We start from the raw sequence: 21,754 nt of genomic DNA on the forward strand, positions 1-21,754 counted from the left end.
GCGTGTCACTGAAACAGGTTTCTGGGGGGTTTTTTTCTGGTATCCAAATTCTCCAGAAACTTCAAACTTTGATTAAAGCCTCCACCAAAATTTAATTCTTAACCACCATTCATCAATAGGTTGTTCATGATTCAAATCATCGAAGGGTAATCACAATATTTCAATAATCGCCATCAATTGTTTTCTGAATCTGTAAGTGTAAGGTTATTCTCTTTCTATACTTTAGATTGTTAATTGTTTAGTTTCTTCTTCATTTTGGTGGAAATAAATTTTATTTTTTTTAATATTAAATTGGTTATTATGTTTTTTTTGAAAATAAAACATATTCATGTTTGCCATGCAGTGTTGTCGTTGATCAGGAACAGTAATCATTGGAAAGAGACAGAGATTGTAGGAATAAGTTATGTCTGTTGTTGGGGTTGTTTTGGTTTGAAGCAAGGTTTGAGTTTTTTTTTTTTTTTTTTTTTAATTAGTAAATTTGGTGTGAGAAAAAATGAATGTAGTTGGGAAAGTTGGGAGTTTGATAAGTCAAGGTGTGTACTCAGTTGCTACCCCTTTTCATCCATTTGGTGGTGCTGTTGATGTGATTGTTGTTCAGCAACAAGATGGTACATTTAGAAGTACACCTTGGTATGTTAGGTTTGGTAAATTTCAAGGTGTTCTCAAAGGTGCTGAAAAAGTTGTTAGAATAAGTGTTAATGGTGTTGAGTCTAACTTTCATATGTACCTTGATAATTCCGGGGAGGCTTATTTTGTGAAGGAGGCGGATGAGGATAAAGGGGTTGATCTTGATCAAGATTCTAGTAGTAAAAGTGATAACTTTTTAAGTAATGGTCATAGACTTGATCATAGTATTTCGGATTCTGGGGTGCTTCGGTTGAAAGATGAAGAGGATTCGTCGGTTGGGCCAAGGATTCAAAGGACGGAATCTGATGGGAGATATTATGATTTCCAAGATTCTTTTGATGATTTATCGGAATACGGGTCTAATTCATACGGGACTTTAGATGGAGAGAATTCTGTGGACTCGCAGGGTTCTCATCCAGAGATGGTCTTGGTGAGTGTTGATGGTCATATATTGACGGCTCCTATCTCGGAATCAGAGCAGAATGAGGAGAATGTGCAGTTAAGAAATCCTCAATTTCATCTAGGTCCGGCTGAGGAGACCGACATATGCGAAGGCAATGGAGAGTTTAGTTCCGGCGAAACTGCTTGGGCCGCTGATTATATTAGCAAGCTGGGTGCTTCAACAACTGATATTAAACCCAGACAATGCGACACCGATACTAATGGTTATGGTTGTACCGCTTTGGCCCCACTCAAAGTTTGTCAAGAAGAGGAAGTAACCATTTGTCAATCACAAAAAACCCTGGAGGTCGAAATTCGAGAAGATCTTTCGCAGCAGGCTAGAAATGCTGAAGTAAGAGATGCTAGTTCGTCACTGGAGGTTCAAAATTCATCTCACGAATCTAATGCAAGTTCTCCTGTAGTTGATGAAAATGAACAAGAGAGCATTGTACAGTCTAATGCAAGCTCTCCTGTTGTTTATGAAAATGAACAAGAGAGCATTGTACAATCTAATGCAAGTTCTCCTGTAGTTGATGAAAATGAACAAGAGAGCATTGTACAATCTAATGCAAGTTGTCCCGTAGTTGACGAAAATGAACAAGAGAGCGTTGTACAATCTTCAAACATTGACGAGTTATCCTCCACAAATAGTCCTGCTTCTTCTGGTGGCCATAAATCTCCAACTTCAGAATCAGGACTTCAAGATCAAGAGGTTGAGAAGGATTCATCAGGAGAAGTTGAAACTGCTTCGTGCTCTCCTATTGCTGATTATACCGAACAGAATAACAAACAAACTGACATGTCAGTATCAAATGACGGCGTCTATGAAACTCATCAAACCACTTCAGTTGAAGATAATAAGAATAATAATTCAAGTGAGGTGGTGGAACCTCAAGCCGAAACTTCAAGTAAAGGTGACCAAATCCATTCTGGTTTGGGTAAGCCCGGTAAGCCCTGTGCTGAGAAGTTGTTTTTCTTGGATTCAGTAATTACTTGTTTGATAATAGCGCATCTTGTTTTACTTTTTATTCATCTTATAATTTTCAGGATTGGAGATCTCCCTCTGTGGTCATGAACTTAAGGCAGGTATGGGTTTGGTAGCTGCTGCTGGAGTGTTTGAAGCCCATCGAATATCGGCAGAGGATTTTGCAAACTCTGCACCGGCAATACTTAAGAATCAAAATCTTGTTATCAAGTTTAAAGAGATGTACTTGACGTGGGAAAAGGCTGCTCCTCTTGTTCTAGGAATGGCTGCATTTGGTTCAATTTTACCTGTTGAGCCGAAAGATGCAATTCCTGTGGAATATTCCAGGGATGATGATCAACAATCACCCTCGCCTGGACGCAGATGGAGACTTTGGCCTAATCCTTTTCGAAGGGTCAAGACAATTGAACACACTTTTAGCAACGCATCCAATGAAGATGTATTTCTAGATTCCGAGTCTGGAACTCTTTTAGAACCAACTCCAACATCGAGTACTCAGGGATCTCCACAGAAGCAATTTTTAAGGACAAATGTTCCAACCAATGAACAGATAGCATCCTTGAATCTTAAAGATGGTCAAAATACAGTAACCTTCAGTTTCTCTACAAGGGTTTTAGGAACACAACAGGTTTTGATATTCATCTACTGTTTAGGTTCTCATATGAAGTTATATACTCAGCTTATTGAGTTTTGTTTATTAAGAGAGGTATTTCAATTACACAACAGGTTGATGCTCATATATACTTATGGAAGTGGAATGCAAGAATCGTGATTTCAGACGTTGATGGAACTATTACAAAGTAAGGATACTAATAAGTAATAATGCTTCTTAGGCTACAAAGGGTTCATATGTTTGAAGCTTAAAATGAAATGAAAGTGATTTTATTATACACCTTTAGTTTTCCCCAGAAGCTATTATTACCGATTTTTGAGAAAAGTGCTCTAAACAGTTTTGTGGATAACTATCAAATTCTTTTTTCCGCTTCTTTTAGGTCTGACGTTTTGGGACAGTTCATGCCTTTAGTTGGCAAAGATTGGACACAATCTGGTGTGGCAAGGCTTTTCTGTGCCATTAAGGTGCGTATTTTTTATGTATTTATTTATGCAGGTCTAACTATCCAGTTTAACTGGAGTAGGATTTTTAAGGCCAAAATGCAATTAGTTAAATGGAAACAAATCTTTATAGAATGTTTCCTTAAGAAGCATCTTCTACTGTGAATGTGTAATTAAATTTCTGCTTTCTTCTTGCTTTTGTTTATTATGTTTCTATACATTTCTTTCCACTAGAATGAAAAAGTAAATACACGAAATGGATATCAGCAAAATTTTACTGTCTTTCAAAAGCAAAATACAGCTATGGATGATCTTATTGCGGTACCTATAGTTGTGGTGATTTATCTCTAGAAGATTAATATTTAATGCTTAACTTGGATTAATGTCAGGAAAATGGATACCAACTATTGTTTCTGAGTGCGCGTGCAATTGTCCAGGCATATTTGACCAGGAACTTCCTACTTAACCTGAAACAGGTATTGAAATAACCAAGTCTTTTATGGTAATTGTCAACTTCTTGCCAATATTAAAACCTCTATATTTACAGGATGGAAAAACCTTACCTAATGGACCTGTTGTTATTTCACCCGATGGATTATTTCCTTCACTTTTCCGAGAAGGTGAGGCACTTTTGATTTTGAAATAAGATTTTAATTCTTTCCTAATTAAAGAAATTTTCCACTTGCTTTGGGGGGTAGGGTTGAGAAAAACACAGTATCAGTTACGATTGCAAATTATGAACAAATGGTATTTTAAGGTTCCTAAATTTTACAATATTTGGTCACTTCAACTATTATTAGTAAGCGCACTCATCAAATAAGGCCAGCGACTGATGATAAATGGAGGTTGTGCTATCTATTGATGTATGACACAATTCATAATCTTAACAAAATTGATTTGGCAACCCATTATTTTTGTTTAAGTCATGAAGTTCAAATGTTTTATGTAGGTGATTTTTGCTTATGCCCATCATAATCAGTTTTTATTTTTTATATTTAGACAACAAAAATATTATAATTGTTAAGATTCCCACATTGGATGAGATATGACCTGAAAATATGTTAATAAGTAGTAGGAGGCTTTCATCTTACAAGCCAATTTTGTAGGGGTTGAGTGAGGCCCAATCCAAATTCTAAGATGGTATGAGTTTATCCTAGATCTGTTGAGCTATTTGCTATCAGGTCACTGCTATTGGGTCATGCTCCAGATGTCCAGTCCTTTAGGGGTGTGTGTTAAGACTCCGGCGTTGGATGAGATATGCTTTGAAAATATGTTCTTAGTAATGGACAGTCTTCACCTTACAAACCAGTTTTGTAGGGGTTGAGTTAAGCCCAATCCACAATCGATGAATAACCATGCATTACCTTTGTGTTTATACGTTTTTATCACCTGTTATTTTTGCGCCCTGGATATTTCAAGTCTCTGACTTGATATATTGTATTTTTGGTCCCCGTTCGGATGGAAGTGATAAGAAGAGCACCACATGAGTTCAAAATTGCTTGTCTAGAGGTAACTTCCCGAACACAAAATTATGTCACTGTATAGCTCAGAAATGCTCTTACAAGGCGTCTTCTTACCAACATTCAATTTTTTTTTTTTTTTTGCAGGATATCAGAAGACTTTTCCCTTCTGATTATAATCCATTCTATGCGGGATTTGGCAATAGAGACACTGATGAACTTAGTTACAGAAAGATTGGAATCCCAAAGGGCAAAATATTCATCATTAACCCGAAGGTGTGCTTTCTTGATTAATATTCAGAGTGATTAGTATTTTGTCTAGTTCTTCCCAGGCACCAACTAAATGATGCAAAAACTAACAGGGTGAAGTGGCTATTAGTCAACGTATTGGTGCAAAGTCGTATACATCGTTACATACCCTCGTCAATGACATGTTTCCACCAACTTCTTTGGTCGAGCAGGTGAGAAATCATCTCCACAAATTCCACATTTTAATGACAAGTTTGAATGTAACACCGAAGAATTTTAAAATTTTTATTTGTGAATATTGCAGGAAGACTACAACTCATGGAATTATTGGAGAATGCCATTGCCAGATGTCGACTAATTTATAGGTTAATTTATTTACTTCCCTTTGACAAGGATCCATTGGTATGCATCAATTCAGCACGTCAACCAAAAAGCCAAACGAATCTGCCAATGTGACGCACTTATGTGCCGTACCGAGTAGAGAGTACCTTCTATCACGGAAGTCATTGATGATTGGGCATGTAAGTTCTCCAAGGACAATTTATTATGATGGCAATGCCCTTGTTTTCCTTCTTTTTTGATCTGCATTAAATCTTGATTCATTTTTACTCATCAATAGAGTTGTATAACATTTGGCTTACATGGTAACTGTCACATCTTGTATATTTCTCATTCGGTTATCAGGAAATAATGGTATACATGATTCTAAAAAATACTGTCTTTCCTCTCTAATAATTATGTGTCGGTGGATTCAGGGCCTAGGTACTAGCTTTTGTAGGGTATATTTAATTTAAGATAACATTTTCTGTTTTCATTAATGAGTACATTAGCGTAAGTGTGTGTGCCTTAAATTTGATGTTGTCTTTTATTTTGAGGATCTTTTTGCAGCGTTTATGTTGTTTCTTATACAAATATCTGAAATCAAGAAATCAAGTGAAAACGGAAAATTACATTGTGGCCCTTAGTTTGTCCAATGCATTAAAAAAAATCCAAATTGGAATCTATTGGATTAAGGAACTAGAAGAGGATGCTACATGAAAGCCGAGGAAACAAAAGTTGTTTAGCTTACTCATTATACACTGGCTTGAATTGCAGAGTCTGAAAATATACCATCCTAGGCATTGTAATATCAATATGGATTACTCAATTAGCTTAATTATTTGTTTGACTTCTATTCCACCGAGATACCAAATTGTCTTACTTTGCATGGGAATCGAGACTAAGAATAGTTTATAAACTTTCACTCTTCTCAACCCACCGAGATACACTTTAACTAGAAAAAAGTGATGACTCACTCAAGACCGAAACGGATGATACCTTAGTAGGCGGGGCAGCAGACTTGAGGTTTGAACATGTTTACTCCTCTTTTTTTGTGTGTGATCGAAACTAAACAATCACATATATAGCTAGTAGTATCAATTGCACACATTCAAATTAGGAGAACTTCATATCATTGGACAGCCCGTCTACAATTCAAGGCATACACATATTGCATATTCAGATTGGATACTAGCTCATAGTTTCATTCTAGTATATGAAAATATAGTTGGTTGAGAGTTTTGGTGCTTACTAAGTAAATGGATGGGCAATAAATCAATTACTCTAGATTGGATATAGTAACAAAATAAATGGCAGTCAATTTTAATATACTTGATGCACTAATTAAAAGTTGTGTTTTGTGTAATTTGAATTGGGTGCTTGATTTCCCTGACAAAGTAACACTACAACAGCAATATGATTATTGGAGAAGAAAGAAGCTTGACTTGAAGATGGTACTATTATCACTTGAAGGTAATCTTAAAAGTGTAAAGTAGAAGTTAATTGGTTGATAGAAGTTTTGGGGATGTATAACACATAGTAAGAATAAGACTTTGGTAGGGAAAGTAAAGTATGATGCTTTAGTTTTTTTGAACGGAGTATGATGCTTTAGTTGTTTGGCTGTTCGGAAGACAGGTGAGAATTAATAATTGGTGATATGATCTGTTCATCCCGAATCTAGTATCCAACTTCGAGGTATGAAAATATGAAGTCAGATTGGAATGCGGGAGAAAATATAATAGGCCTTGACGTTGCAACATTGTTGATAAGAACATGAGGTTTCTCTGATTTATTTTTTAATGTAAAACTGTGTTAGAAGAAGCAGGTTTTTTACAAAATGGATAGTAGTACGGATTATCTTCATTCATTTCTTTTCATTTCTTAAAAGAAATGGAGAGTGAAATTACTATAATTTTAAGTATACAACGGCACACGTTTCTAAAACTTGTGGACCGTCATTATATTCCTAAGGACCTAAGAGACCCTCAAAAGGACTCTTAAGCCCTCCAGAAGGCCTAAGCGCCCTTCCTAAAGGCCTCGGCGCCCTCCAAATAGGCTTTAAGGCCCAAGGCCTCTAGAAGACCGCCTAAGTACCTAATTACCCCTATGACTTGCTGCCTAAGTAACCATAAAGCAGGCCCATAGAGGACTATAAATACAACCCTTGAGAGCCTTCTCAAGGCATGACCAATACAATACAAACCCTAATACGATTATTGTACTTTTTGCAAGTACAACTTGTGTCGTAGTTATGCTTTTATACACTCGAAGTCATAGTAATGGAACATTCTATTCCCTTAAGAAACATAAATGATGCGTCGTACCTCAATGAGTGCATTGTTTCTTAGATATGCTTTTTAAACTGGACGATTGTCCTTTGGAATGACCTCACCTTGAAAATAATTTAGGAACAACTGGTTTGCTTGATCTATAAGGATGGTGCAAACATAATCAGTGTCTGTGTTGCAGCGTTTCTAATAGTGCAAACTGCAAAGAGTATATTTTGATAATGGTTTCTTGGTAGGGTCCTCTACAAAATTTGAATTTATTCATCCCAAGAGCTATTATCATAGCTCGAATCCAGATATCGTTGCTGTAACCTTCAAGAAATAGGAAATCAATAGTAATGGATGGTTTTCGTTGGGATGAATGTAAGAGATGTTTATGTTAATAGGCTCTTTAGTAAGGATTTTGTTGTGGTGATGCCATTAAAATGGTGAAGAAATATTTTAAACGCTGGTAAATATCAACTTATACCATATTATGAATTGAACTAATGAAGTAGCTTAATTTCACTTATCGGTGAATGAACTATTTGCACACGAGTTGTGAGTTATGATTAACATGTGATCGTGAGCCAGAGATTCTCTACTTTTCAATATTTATTTTCGATGACCTTCTATCTATCTATCTATCAAACCTACTCTCTCTTTCATTCAAATAATTTTATTTTGATCATTTTCTCTTCTAAATACACTAAAATCACCACATCCTAAAGCTAGAGGATTCATTTCCCTAATCGTGCAGCGTGCGCAACAATTTCTTCACCTAGCAAAGCATAAAATTTCGGCCATAGAAAAAATGCCTGGACATGGAACTTTCTCATATTGAAGTGTGCTTTTCAAGATTTTGTATACGATTTTGCTTAATAAAAATATTGTATAAATGTAAAATAATGTTATTACTCCCTTCGTATTAAGATTTTGTATACCTTTTGCTTTTCTCACTTTTATTAAGAAAAATTGTTGTGTAATCAATGACTCAATGTGTCTATTTTACCTAAAATACCCTTTGTATGTGTATGTAATAAATTTTGTTTTTCATATTTCAAGACACATACACAAAAGAAGCAATCAAAATATAAAAAAGGGTTGTATTATTAACTAAGGATTTATTTGAAAAAGAAGCAATCAATGTATCTAGTACTTTTTTGAGGAAATGTATCTAGTATTTTGAAAAGGGTCTTGTATTTATGAATAAATTTTTAGTTAAAGGAGTGCTTATGTTTAGAGACAAAAAAGTATTTTCCATAATAATTATAAAATGTAAGAGATCCGCATTGTTCTTCAAAAACTAATTATTTTTTTTAAATTTATTTCTAAAATATTACTCGATCTGTCTTATATTGAGTGCCATTTTAGGTTATTAAGAAATTATGTAAATAAATGAAAAAGTGTATGAATTTTAACATATAAGATAAGATATTTGATGACGAATGTCGATAGTCTAACCGACTGAATTTTTTAGTAAACTTAGAAGCTTAACCGATAAATATAAAATGATTTAGAAATATGCTTTTTCATTTAAGAAAATGAGGATAAAAATGAGAAAAAGTTGATAAGCTATAATCTCAAGTGTTTTTTCTTTTTGAAACAACAAATTTATTAAGCAAGGCTAGTACGAGATGCACTATCCCTCTACATGAAACAAAAACTTCTTCTAACCGTTTTACAGTATGCCTAAAACTTTGTATATTCCGTGACACTTGTTCATTGATTAACGATAAATAATAAATCCATTTCGGACATAACACTTCATTAATCTAAAGATTTCTTACACTGCAAGGTACATAGCCAAAAACACTATTTTCAACACATCTTCTATATTTGGTTGAAATTTGAGTCTTTTCAAATTTATATGGGACCCACTTAATTTAGCATGATGGGAAGATTGTGTTGCCTCATATGTAATATGGACACTTCAAATTAAAAACATACTCGGTGTCTGAGACGTGCACATTGACTCGACCCTAAAACATGTTATAACCAGTGTCAATGTATATGATATAAGAAAATATGATATAAAATTAATGTATAATTTTTTTGGTAAGTAAAACAATATCTTAATTTAAACACAAAGCGAAAGTGAAGGCAGAGGAAACGAAATTGATGCCAGCAAGAAACCGTAAAAGCAATGAACGTTTGATCTCAACATTTCCCCGATGCTTTTGCTTGACTTCTTCTTCCTTTCTTTCTTTCTCCATTTTGTCTTCCCACAAACTTTTCATCTCCATTGCATTTCCATCACCACCATTTTCATTCTTTTCTTTACACATGCATGCATGCACATTTTCAAATAACATTTACACGTATAGATACACAAACATTGTAAGAGTGTGTGTACATGTGTAAAGAAAAGACATATATTAAGGTGTGGGAATTTAATAACATGTCGTGGGTAAGATCAGCCGTAAACAAAGCAGTTGAGGCAGGTGGCCAAAGCAATCTAAGCCGTACGGTTCGCAACTATGCGGATTCTGTTGTTCTCCATGCAAGCAATGCCGTCGTCGGTGGCGCTAAAATCATCCAGGAACGCATTGTATGTGACAACCACTGTACCCCTTTTACTAAATTTTCCATCTGTGTTTTTTTTTTCATTTTTAATTTTGGGTTGAGGATTGTTGGGCAACCGATGAAGCATTGACATGGACCACAAACCATGAACACGACACATTAACACCGATAATAACAACATGTTTCAGGGCCAAGTCAATGTGCACGTCTTAGACATCGGATATGTTTTTAATTTGAAGTGTCCATGTTACATATGAGACAACGCAATCTTCCCAACACGCTAAATTACGTGGGTCCCATATAAATTTGAAAATAGTGTGTTGAAAATATAGAAGGATGTGTTGAAAATCACGCGGGACTCATAAATTTCAACCAATATAGAAGAATGTGTTGAAAATAGTGTGTTTGGCTATGTACCTTGTAGTGTAAGAAATCTTTAGATTAATGAAGTGTTATGTCTGAAATGGATTTATTATTTATCGTTAATCAATGAACAGGTGTCACGGAATATGCAAAGTTTTAGGCTTACTGTAAAACGGCTAGAAGAAGTTTCTGTTTCATGTAAAGGGATAGAAAGAGTTCAGTTGCTTAGAAGGTGGCTGGTTTCTCTTAAAGAAGTTGAGAGATTTTCTGCTACATGCACCACCACTGACACCGATGCAAAGGATTCAGACGACCACTTTGTTTCTAATGATTTTAAGGATTCACCTACTTTGGTTTGTTAATTAAACCAATTGGTTATTATTGTTGTTGTAACTTTGTTCTTGTTTATGTTAGTAATTATTTATTCTCATAGTATATACTATATAACCATGGACAGATTTACTATGTAGACCCTGGTGTGGCGGATGAACCAAGAACTTTTCGAGACGTCTTTCTTCATAGTCAAGCTCTTGAGGGCATAACACTGTCAATGGTGAGTTGATGCAATATTGTTACCTATAATCGCTGCAGTGCCAAATGTTTAGATTAGTATTTTTCAATTGGATGAATGTGAAGTCAATTTATATGTAGTTTCTGAAGACAATTTTCAAGCAACAATGAGTTTGTTTCGATAATGTTTGGTTAAGTAAATTTGCATCTTGAATTTCAGCTTGTACACATCCCGTATGGAAATGGGAAATGTAAATTACACAATTCTAAGTGAATGTTATAGATTAGTAGGAGAAATTAAGGCCTAATTGTAAGAGACTAAAACATTGTTTGGATTGACTTATTTGAGTTTATCTACTAGCATGAGCACTTTATGAAACAACTTATGACATGTCCATAAGTTGCTTTCAACGTATTTCCATCATCTCTCCAGGACAGCTTATGAAAACAACTTATAGCTTATATGAGAACAATTTGGCTTTTTGTTTATCTTTTGTTATAAAAATATCTTATACATAAGCACTTATATGATAAGTGCTTAATTAATCTGTTTATCCAAACATGGCCTAATTTCATGACTCAAGTGTTTTCTTACATGTAAATTACTTCAACTATTGCATCAAGACTCTCATTATTCTTTTAAGCTGTTAGTTTCTTTTTATTGTGGAACAGAAATGTTCTTTTTCTTGTACTAGTGTGAAATTGTGAATCATGTTTATAGTTCATTAGCAAAATGATATGTTTAAAAATCAAAACACTAATGTATATAAGTAACTAGGATCCTATAGAATGTTCAATTATCCTTTTGATACGAACTCCATGCATGTGACTTGCGGTACAATTCTTAACTTATACATTGATTTGCCATTTACAGTGGCTAAGCTTTACATTTGCTGATTTATGGAACTTAACCGCAGGTTAACTCTTTTGTGTGACTCAGATTCTTGAAGCACCAAATGAGGAAGAAATTTCACTACTTTCAGAGATATATGGGTAAATTTGTCTTTTTAATTTGTAAACTGGATCTTCTGCAGCCAAATATTGTTTGAAAATAGTTAGTGGTTTGCATATCAGGATTAACTTCCTTAAAACTTTGCTTTGGGTTCGGTATGGTTATGTAGGCTCTGCATTAAAGGAAGCAAGGAAGAACAAACGGCCTTATTATCCAGTGTGCAGGAGTTAGCAAAAGCATTTTCTGGATATGAAGATGAAGTACTCGTAAGGATTTAATATATTTTAAAGACTTATTTATTTATGGTTAATATAAACACGCATACATTGTGAGGAACATGTATGCTCATACTCATTTTCCTTTTCCACTTTATTCTTTCAACAGACGAAACGAGAAGAATTACTTCAATATGTCCAAGCTTCAATTTCAGGGTTGAAAGTAAATGCGGATATCATGAGGTTGTTGCAAAACCTATATTTATAGATGCGTCTTCTTGACCTATACTGCTTCAAACCATTGTTAAGGATTCACGAGTAAACTTATTATTCTTTTGTCCTTGTATGTGATACACTCTAATACTCAGAATAGACGTTGAAGCCTGCAATTTGAAAGAAAACATTGACAAGATAAAGACATTGAATTCAGATGAAAGAAAATCATCAAATGAGACAACTTCTGTTGCAATAGAGGTGAGCTTCTTATATGGCTGTTAAAGGACTAATAGTTATGGAATGCTTGAGTGAAATTCCACTCAGCTGATCTGGTTTATATACACTCTAGAGAGTAAATACAATATGGGAGTTACAAGAATGTTAATCAGCTTTCTAGTTCCTAAGTACATGAATGTGATTTACTAGGCAGATAATTAACTATTGATCTTCTAGCTACATCAATAACTGTACATATTAATAAGGTATTTATTTTATAATTCCAACACTCCCCCTCAAGATGGAGCATATAGATCAAATGCTCCAAGCTTGGAACAAATACTTTGAATTCGCGGTCCCCTTAAGGATTTTGTGAAGATGTCTGCCAATTGATCGTTAGAGCTAACCGATTCGGTGATGATTTCTTTAGAAAGGACTTTCTCCCGGATGAAGTGACAATCAATCTCAATATGTTTAGTTCTTTCATGAAAGACTGGATTGGAAGCTATATGTAGGGCTGCTTGGTTATCACAACAAAGTTTCATTTGTTGAGTATCTCCAAATTTCAATTCAAGAAGAAGTTGTTTAATCCAAATGAGCTCACATGTAGCTACAGCCATAGCTCTATATTCAGCCTCTGCACTAGACCTGGCAACAACATTTTGCTTCTTGCTCTTCCATGATACAAGATTTCCTCCAATAGACACACAATACCCTGAAGTAGAACGCCTGTCGATGGGTGAACCTGCCCAATCTGCATCGCAAAATCCAACTATTTGAGTGCTTCCCTTGTCTTCATAAAGCAGTCCTTGTCCTGGTTGTTTTTTAATGTATTTCAGAATTCGAATTACTGCATCCCAATGATCTTTATGAGGGGATTGCATGAACTGACTTACCACTCCAACCGCAAAAGAAATATCTGGCCTTGTAATAGTGAGGTAGATGAGCTTTCCAACCAATCTCCGGTACCTTTCAGGATCGGAATAAGGCTCCCCTTGGTTGGGTAACAATTTTTGATTTGGATCCATAGGACTGTCAACTGGTCTACAGTCCAACATAGCAGTTTCTTTAAGTATATCTAATGCATAACTCCTTTGTGAAATGATAACCCCGTTCATTGACTGAGCAACTTCAATACCAAGAAAATATTTCAGCTTTCCTAGATCCTTGGTCTGAAAATGTCGGAATAAATGTTCCTTCAGTTGAGAAATTTTTTCTTCATCATTTCCAGTTATGACTATATCGTCTACATAAACCACCAAGTAAACACATCTATTAGGAGAGGTATGGCAATAAAACACTGAATGATCCGCTTCACTACGTTTCAATCCAAAAGCCTGAACCACTGAGCTGAATTTCCCAAACCAAGCTCGTGGGGATTGTTTGAGCCCATAGAGAGAGCGCCGCAATTTGCAAACCAACCTAGACCCCCCCTGAGAAACAAATCCAGGTGGTTGCTCCATATAAATCTCCTCTTCAAAATCTCCATGTAGAAATGCATTTTTAATATCTAATTGATACAATGGCCAATGACGGATGGCAGCTATGGCAAGAAATAAACGAACAGAAGTAATTTTTGCCACAGGAGAGAAAGTATCACCATAATCGAGGCCATAAATCTGGGTATAACCTTTGGCCACCAAACGGGCTTTGAGACGATCAATCTGTCCATTAGGTCCAACTTTAACAGCATAGACCCATCGACACCCAACAGGTTTCTTTCCTGGAGGAAGAGGGACCAAATCCCAAGTGCCATTATGCCCCAAAGCTTGCATTTCATCAATCATGGCTTGTTGCCATCCTGGATGATCAAGTGCCTCACAAATATTTTTAGGAATAGAAATAGAGGATAAAGATGCTATAAAAGAATGATAAGAAGGAGAAAGACGGTGATAACTTAAGAAATTATAAATAGGATGAGGATTTCGAGTTGACCGATTACCTTTCCTAACCGCGATCGATAAATCAGGGATTTCGTCAATCAGGTCTGTAGTAGGGTTGACGCCTGGAGTAGGACATGATTCAGTTGGTCTTTCAGTGCCTTCCAATTCGGTATTAGGAACATGTGGTCGTCGTTGGTATGTAATGAGTGGTCTATGAGATGGTGCAGGTGGAGGAATAACTGGGGTTGAATCTGTAGCTGAAACTGATTCATGAAAAGGAGAAAATGATGGACCAAAATAGGGAATTGGAAAAACTTCTTGAGTGGTGTTAGATTCAACCGATGATGGTAAAAAATATGGTTTTTCTTCGAAGAAGGTTACATCTGCTGAAACATAATAACGGTTGTGAACTGGAGAATAACAACGATAACCTTTCTGCAACCTAGAATATCCAAGAAAAACACACTTGATTGCTCGGGGGGACAACTTATCTAAACCTGGAGAAAGATCATGAACAAAACAAGTACTTCCAAAAACACGTGGATTAATATGAAACAAAGGTTCTTTAGGAAATAAGATGGAGTGAGGAACTTTGTTATTGATAGAAGAAGAGGGCATCCGATTAATCAAAAAACAAGCGGTTAAAATTGCCTCACCCCAATGACGGACGGGTACATTTGCATGAAGTAACAATGTCCGGGCAGTCTCAACGAGATGTCTATTTTTCCTTTCAGCTATTCCATTCTGTTGAGGGGTATGAGGACAAGAAGATTGATGGAGAATTCCATGTGATGTCAAAAAAGAAGTAATAGCAGAAGAGAAATATTCTTTTGCATTATCACTTCTAAGAATACGAATTGTCTTATCAAATTGGGTTTTAATTTCATTAACAAAAGAAGTGAAGATGGACAAAATTTCAGATCGTTCTTTCATTAAGAAAACCCAAGTACATCTAGAAAATTCATCAATAAAGGTAACAAAATATCTATAACCCATAGAAGACACACGACTAGGACCCCATACATCTGAATGAATAACTGAAAAAGGTGAGTCGACACGACTTTCAACTTGTCTAACAAAAGAAGATCGAACATGTTTTCCTAATTGACAGGATTCACAAGAGAGTGTCTTTATTTTTTCAAGACCTGGAACCATTATTTTTAGTTTGGATAGGTGAGGATGTCCAAACCGTTCATGAATAAGTTTTGGTGAATTGGAGGCACTGCAAATCCAAGAAGAATCAGACTTTAGATAGTAAAGACCATGTGATTCATGTCCTACGCCAATCGTCCGACCCGTACCACGTTCCTGTATAACAAATGAGTTAGCATCAAAGGTTACTGAACAATTATGAGAACGAGTAAGTTGACTGAGAGAAACCAAATTGAAAGGGCAACCAGGTATAAACAAGACAGAACTTAAGGACAGAGAAGTAGTGGGTGACACATGACCTATACCCTTTGCTGCAACTCTAGAACCATCGGCTAGAGTAATAAAATGAGGATTTTTGTTAGGAGAGATAGATGAAAATAATGAACCATTACCAGCAATGTGATCAGAGGCACCTGAATCAATTATCCAAGAACTTTGATCATGACCAGATTGAGAAATACAAGCAGTGGAGTTATGAGCAACTACAACAGATGAGCTTGGAGATTCCTTGGCAGCTTTTAGCTGAAGGTATTCTTGATAGTCAGCTTCTGAAAATTTCATCTCTGATGTTTCAGACTTGGAAGTATTCGCAGATTTTCCAGGAAATCCATAAATAGAATAACAAGTGTCTTGTGTGTGGCCCATTCTTTTGCAATAAGAACATTGAGGTCGACCTCCTCTTCCACCTCGTCCTCCACGACTTCCACGGCCTCCTCGTCCCCCTCGGTTGGAAACCAAGGCAGAAGCTTCAACAACATCAACTGAATTTACTTCTGTTTTAGGCGAAGGGACTCGAAGGAGACGAGTTGTTAAATTTTCTAAAGAAGGAACTTCTTGTCCAGTTAGGACTTGATCACGAACATGATCAAAATCTGGGTGCATTCCTCTTAGAACCAACACCATATATAGATTATCAAGTTTTTTCTTCATTTCTTCAATTTTGTCGGCTTCCAAAGATAATTTTAACTCCTCTACCGCAGATTGAGCTTTGGAAACATAGGAAACCATGTCATGGTCTGTTTGCTTTAGAGTGGCCAATTTTTGTGCAGCATCATACAATTGTTGGATGTCATTAGCAAAGACACTTTGAGCCTTCTGCCAGAAAGAGTGGCAAGTTTTAAAGGCTCTAAAGTCCGTCAAGATGGTCGGCTCAACAGATTGCCATAGGAGAGAACAAAGCTGATAATCAAGCTTTTTCCATTCATCACGTTTTTCTGTTGAAATACTTTCTGATGATTGTTTCAGATGTTCCTCATAGCCTTGGCCAAGAAACCAAAGTTCTACAGAGGAAGACCAAGCTAAATAATTTTTTCCATTCAATTTTTCTGAAGTGATTGTTGGTGTTCCAGAGAAAGAGAAAGTAGGTCCATTATTTTTTTGAGAGCCTGAGGCCATTGTGAGAAAAGCAAGAAAGAACTAGAAACAAAGGACCCAAAAAAAAAATAAAATAAATAGATCCTGGAAACCAGAAACAGAGGACCACAAATGGAAGAGAGTGTGAGAGTGACTTTTGGACTAGTGGTACTGCAGGACCAGAGGCAGTGACCCTTCAAAGAGAACCTGCTCTAGATACCATGTTAAAGGACTAATAGTTATGGAATGCTTGAGTGAAATTCCACTCAGCTGATCTGGTTTATATACACTCTAGAGAGTAAATACAATATGGGAGTTACAAGAATATTAATCAGCTTTCTAGTTCCTAAGTACATGAATGTGATTTACTAGGCAGATAATTAACTGTTGATCTTCTAGCTACATCAATAACTGTACATATTAATAAGGTATTTATTTTATAATTCCAACAATGGCTAACCAGGATATTATCGGCAATTCATAATGAATTATGATCAATAGATCATGTATCTATATGTAAATTTGTGTCATTGTCGCAATTGAGCATTTTGATTTATTTTCAGGCATTTGATGAAGTCATGAAAAATATTCAGATGTGTTCTAAGTTGGAGGAACTCTTACTGAAAAAGAAATACTTTACTTATGGTGATTCTCCACAACTTCATGCTGAAAAGGTCATTTTTCTTATCTTTTACAACTGAAGTGTCTTATCTCACTACATTATGGTTTCTCCAAGATTCACTGAAATGAACATAAAAAGTATTCAAAAATGGTATTGTATTATGTGATATGGTTTGTAATTCATTAAATAAGTGGCTTTGAGGGGCGCGAAGCATTGCTGTGGTGTTTTCAGTTTCTATATTCTAACTATTTTACTTGTTTGAGTTCATTCAACAACAATTGATATTTCCTGACTCCTGCTTTATGCCGATGTAACATGAATTCAGGAATTTCCGTGATGCATGTAAATTTTAATTTTGTCAATTCTTTGCCATAAAATTTTATAGTCCTAAAGTTTGAATACATTTATGTGTTCTGAATCGAGTGCATTCCATATTGTACTATTAATACTTACTCAACTGCTTTTGCAAGTAGGCATAATTTTTTTTGTGGGTGATGGTGTGTGATTGAATCACTTCCAGGTTGATAAATTGAAAATCTTATCAGAATCTCTTGCAAATTCTACCACAAAAGCTGAGAGTCGCATTTTGGAGCACAGGTGCCAGAAATTATTATTATGCCTCTTCTGAGTTTCTTAACATTAAAGAAGAAAAGATAAAAAAAACAGTTTCTTTCTTGTATGTGCAAGTGTCTTCATATCGTGCAAAGGTACTGAACATACTTTATGACTATGTAGCGCGATACATATATATATTTTATTAAGAAGTAAAGTTTTGATACTTGATGCATCTCATCTATATTTGGCTTGTTGAAAGTTGGTATGAAAAAGATAAATATGTTCAACTTAACTGAATTTTTGAATACTTTTCTTCCAGAAATTTTATTGTTGTTTTTATTCTCAAGCAGATCTCAGAAAGAAGAAGCACTTCATTTTCGGGTAACCAAGTCCAGCGAGGTTAGCCAAATAGAGAAGGTACATTCTCCTGAAAAGCAACATATTATTTTATCTTATTACATATATAATGAAGAATGAATGCATATGAAATTAAATCAATGAAAAGGTCAAGTCACATCCCTAGCTAAGTATTTTTCAGGAATTGGGGGCTGAGATTGAAGAACTCGAGAAGCAGAAAAATGAGCTCGAAGACAAACTGAAAAAGGTTTTCCATTCTACCTCTTCTTGAATACTTTGAATAACAATGCTAAAAGACATTTGAATTCAGAAACTGCACCTTTTTAAGTTTTGTTGCATCTGCATTGGTTATATCAAGTTTATGTGACAAAGATTCTATTGTAGGTGAACATTTTGTTGACAACTGCTCGTACACGCCTCCGCAATGCAAAAGAAGAAAAAGAACAGTTCGATGATGCAAGCAATGACATTATTGTACATTTAAAAACAAAGGTACCAAAATTTTATTCCATGCGCATCATTTGGAAGTTCATAATATGATCTTCACATTTTATTATTTGTTTATAATATTAGGATGACGAGATGCAACGAGCCATTGCTTCTTATACAAGCGAAGCCAATGTTGTTAATAGATGGATCAATTTTCTTGAGCACACATGGGTATTTCAAACCTCTCTTAAGAAGAAAAACGAAGAGCAGGTCAAGTATGTCATGTAGTTTAATACTATTATGCGATCAAATAACATTTGCAATTATACATTATTTGATTTTTTTTACAAATTAATATATGGTTGATAGTTCCTTTATGTGACTTAAAGTGCATGTTTTTGTTTATTAATCATCTGTTTTTCTTATTACATCTGAAGTGCTGAACTGGAGAGATATGGAGATTATTTTGTGAATTTGGTTGTTAATCTTCTGACTTCTTATAAGGTAACAAATTATCCTAACTTGATATTTCTCTGTTGTTTTTAATATATTATCAACGCTTATTGCATTTTTCTTATCTTCACATAACTGGTTACTTTAATGTTAGGAAAAGCTAGGCTCGTCTGTTACTCAAATAAGAACACTTGTGGAGAATTTAAGCACAAGCCAACGGTATGGCGTTCTGCCTCTCTGAATTGTCTTTTATGTCAAACCCATGCCTTCAACTGTTGATTTATATCAGGTTAGAAATACCAGTTGAAGTAGATAACGATGGTTCGAGAGTAGTGAATCCAAGGAAAAAGCTTGAAGATGAATATTTGGAAATAGAATCCAAGGTATTTATTTATCTTTATGATGTTTTATCTCCTTATATGAAGTTATAATCTGCATGGTTCTCATGTTAGTAAAGTCATCATAAAACAAATGAATGTTTCTTTTTCTACTTGTCAGTTTCTAACCACTTTGAATATAGTGGACACCATGAACAAGCAGTTTCACATTCAAAAGGAAGGCATTTTCAGGTACGTTGTGTCTTGGAATTGGATTTTAGGTAGGCAGGTACTGCCACAAATGTTAATATCAATGGTTGGATGAAGATCAGACGACTCGTATTTTGAACTGTATTTTAAATTAAATTTGGTGAAATCAAAATACCGATCATCTCATCTCTATTTAATAGCTAAAACTTATTGATTGTGTGAATGCCTTTCTCATGTCTTCAAAGATTCTAGGGTTGTTCTCTGTTGAATGAAGATCAGACGACTCATATTTTGAGCTGTATTTTGTTAAGTTGGAATACAAGTCGTCTGATCTCTATCCAACAACTAAAATCTCTTGATTGGATGAATGCATACTTCTCATCTCTTCAAAGATTCTAGGGCAGTTTGCTGTTGGATGAAGATCAAATGACTCGTATTCTCAGCTATAATTATAAGTCAATTTGGTGAAGTTAGAATACGACTTGCATATCTCTATCCTTGTCTTTTTTTTTTTCTTCTCATGTTAGAACGTGTTGCATGTTTCCTTATACATATATAATTTTGATACAGAAAAGATAAGGACAAGGTGACAGAACTATTGCATGCCATTGAGAAAATAAAAGAAGAATTTCACTCAATTGAGAGACCAAAGTTGCAAATTGAGGCACCAATTGAAAAGTCAGAAACACCATTACAATCAACAACTCCATCACCTACATCCATGTTACCTAATAAAAACAAGCAAGATAAAATAAAAACGTCTCCATCAGTTACTATGAAAACGATATCAATAGAAGAACTCGACAAATCAAGCGACTACGACTCAGCAGAAGAGATAAGTGAATGGGAATTTGATGCAATTGATAAAGATCAACACACCATGAGTTGACTCTTGTTGACCCACTTGGAAAAAGACCAGCACTGCTCATGTTGTAAAAAGAGTGAAAAAAGGTTCTGTGTATTTGGAATGACTGTGACAATGTGTTAATGTGCAACTCAGATACCAGACAACATATCCTTAACTATGTTGTCTCTCAAGTTCACTTAACGAATGTACATGAAACAACTTTGGTCCACTGAAAGTAGTTGTATTTGTATCATTATTACGACATTCAATCATTGATGATGAAATGCAGATGTTCAATCATGTAACTTCATGGATAAAAAGCCTTGTTTGTGTAACAACTTTGTCTGCGAGGAAATTCCTTTTTACCATAAAGTAGTACCTATCCCTTCAAGGTTTTGAAGATTGAGGGTCATGCACATGCAACTTCAAACATGAATGATGGGGTAAAATCTCTTGAATGTAGATGTCTAATAGGAAATGCAACATTTTATTACTCCTCCATCCCATATTAATTGATAAATATTCTAAAACAAGTAAATATTTTACCAGGCTGAATACTTAGTATTTGGATCCGTTGGTAGATACATTGCAATATGCATGATTGAAGTTCAAACTTGCAATTCCCACTTATTTATTATAAGTGATGAAATTCTGGTCATAAATTAACTGAAAAAAAAATTAAGGTCAATAAATTTTTTATGGGATACAAAAGTCAGTTAAAATTGAACTCCAATAATACGTGACTTACATCAACAATCATGGATGAATATTTCATTCATTCCAACTTTTGGGTGGTTTTAGTTTTTATTGTGTCTAAACACTGCTATGATAAACATTTGATTTTCTCTTGAAAAAAAACATGTGTGAGTGTGTCCAAACTTTATTAATTTGGGTTTGTTCTTAAGCAATTATCTCTCAACATATACAATCGAAATGAGTAAATAAAAGATTCATTATAGAGGTATTTGTAACCAAAAAAAAATTATAGAGGTATTTAAATTTGAAACACAGCCGCATATGATTCAATTGAGGGCTGAACGCACACAATTGAAGGTTTGAAAGAAAAAAAAGTAAATAAAAGATCATTTTACAAAATATAAACTAATTTATTAATTTTTTAATAATGGGACTTTTTTTAAAATATAATAATTGGACTAATTGGAAACAAATAATTGGCT

General features: G+C 35.0%; 2 protein-coding genes and 1 long non-coding RNA gene across 13 annotated transcripts; all 3 read left to right on the forward strand.

Annotated features, from left to right (window-relative positions):
* Window positions 1-7: 7 nt before the first annotated feature.
* LOC146956139 (phosphatidate phosphatase PAH1-like) lies at window positions 8-5,994 on the forward strand. Of its 9 annotated transcripts, none has more exons than XM_085727052.1 (11): window positions 8-203; window positions 344-2,015; window positions 2,116-2,681; window positions 2,780-2,853; window positions 3,046-3,130; window positions 3,496-3,582; window positions 3,654-3,726; window positions 4,572-4,615; window positions 4,714-4,842; window positions 4,929-5,027; window positions 5,120-5,994. In XM_085727052.1, the coding sequence occupies exons 2-11, from the start codon at window positions 494-496 to the stop codon at window positions 5,171-5,173; spliced, it is 2,733 nt and encodes a 910-aa protein (XP_085583178.1). In that variant the 5' UTR covers window positions 8-203; window positions 344-493; the 3' UTR covers window positions 5,174-5,994. The 9 variants fall into 9 exon arrangements, with proteins under 9 accessions (XP_085583178.1, XP_085583192.1, XP_085583216.1 ...); XM_085727066.1 differs by having other exon boundaries at window positions 344-2,006; XM_085727090.1 differs by having other exon boundaries at window positions 344-1,982.
* Window positions 5,995-6,464: 470 nt separating this feature from the next.
* On the forward strand, window positions 6,465-8,386 carry LOC146956140 (uncharacterized). 2 transcript variants are annotated; one of them, XR_015019368.1, is made up of 2 exons: window positions 6,465-6,606; window positions 8,161-8,386. It is a non-coding gene; the product is annotated as an uncharacterized LOC146956140 (long non-coding RNA). The 2 variants fall into 2 exon arrangements; XR_015019365.1 differs by lacking the exon at window positions 8,161-8,386 and adding an exon at window positions 6,769-6,971 and having other exon boundaries at window positions 6,494-6,606.
* Window positions 8,387-9,527: 1,141 nt separating this feature from the next.
* On the forward strand, window positions 9,528-20,914 carry LOC146956141 (uncharacterized). 2 transcript variants are annotated; one of them, XM_085727024.1, is made up of 18 exons: window positions 9,537-9,951; window positions 10,424-10,642; window positions 10,747-10,842; window positions 11,740-11,792; window positions 11,921-12,017; window positions 12,136-12,209; window positions 12,335-12,440; window positions 17,350-17,460; window positions 17,929-18,005; window positions 18,314-18,380; window positions 18,502-18,567; window positions 18,705-18,812; window positions 18,894-19,024; window positions 19,187-19,253; window positions 19,357-19,421; window positions 19,492-19,585; window positions 19,701-19,771; window positions 20,300-20,914. In XM_085727024.1, the coding sequence occupies exons 1-18, from the start codon at window positions 9,757-9,759 to the stop codon at window positions 20,616-20,618; spliced, it is 2,016 nt and encodes a 671-aa protein (XP_085583150.1). In that variant the 5' UTR covers window positions 9,537-9,756; the 3' UTR covers window positions 20,619-20,914. The 2 variants fall into 2 exon arrangements, with proteins under 2 accessions (XP_085583157.1, XP_085583150.1); XM_085727031.1 differs by lacking the exon at window positions 20,300-20,914 and having other exon boundaries at window positions 9,528-9,951; window positions 19,723-19,771.
* Window positions 20,915-21,754: the final 840 nt, after the last annotated feature.

This window comes from Medicago sativa, chromosome 1 (genome assembly GCF_051527215.1).
Source record: "Medicago sativa cultivar Bolivia chromosome 1, Bolivia_mono, whole genome shotgun sequence".
NCBI classification, from domain to species: domain Eukaryota; kingdom Viridiplantae; phylum Streptophyta; class Magnoliopsida; order Fabales; family Fabaceae; genus Medicago; species Medicago sativa.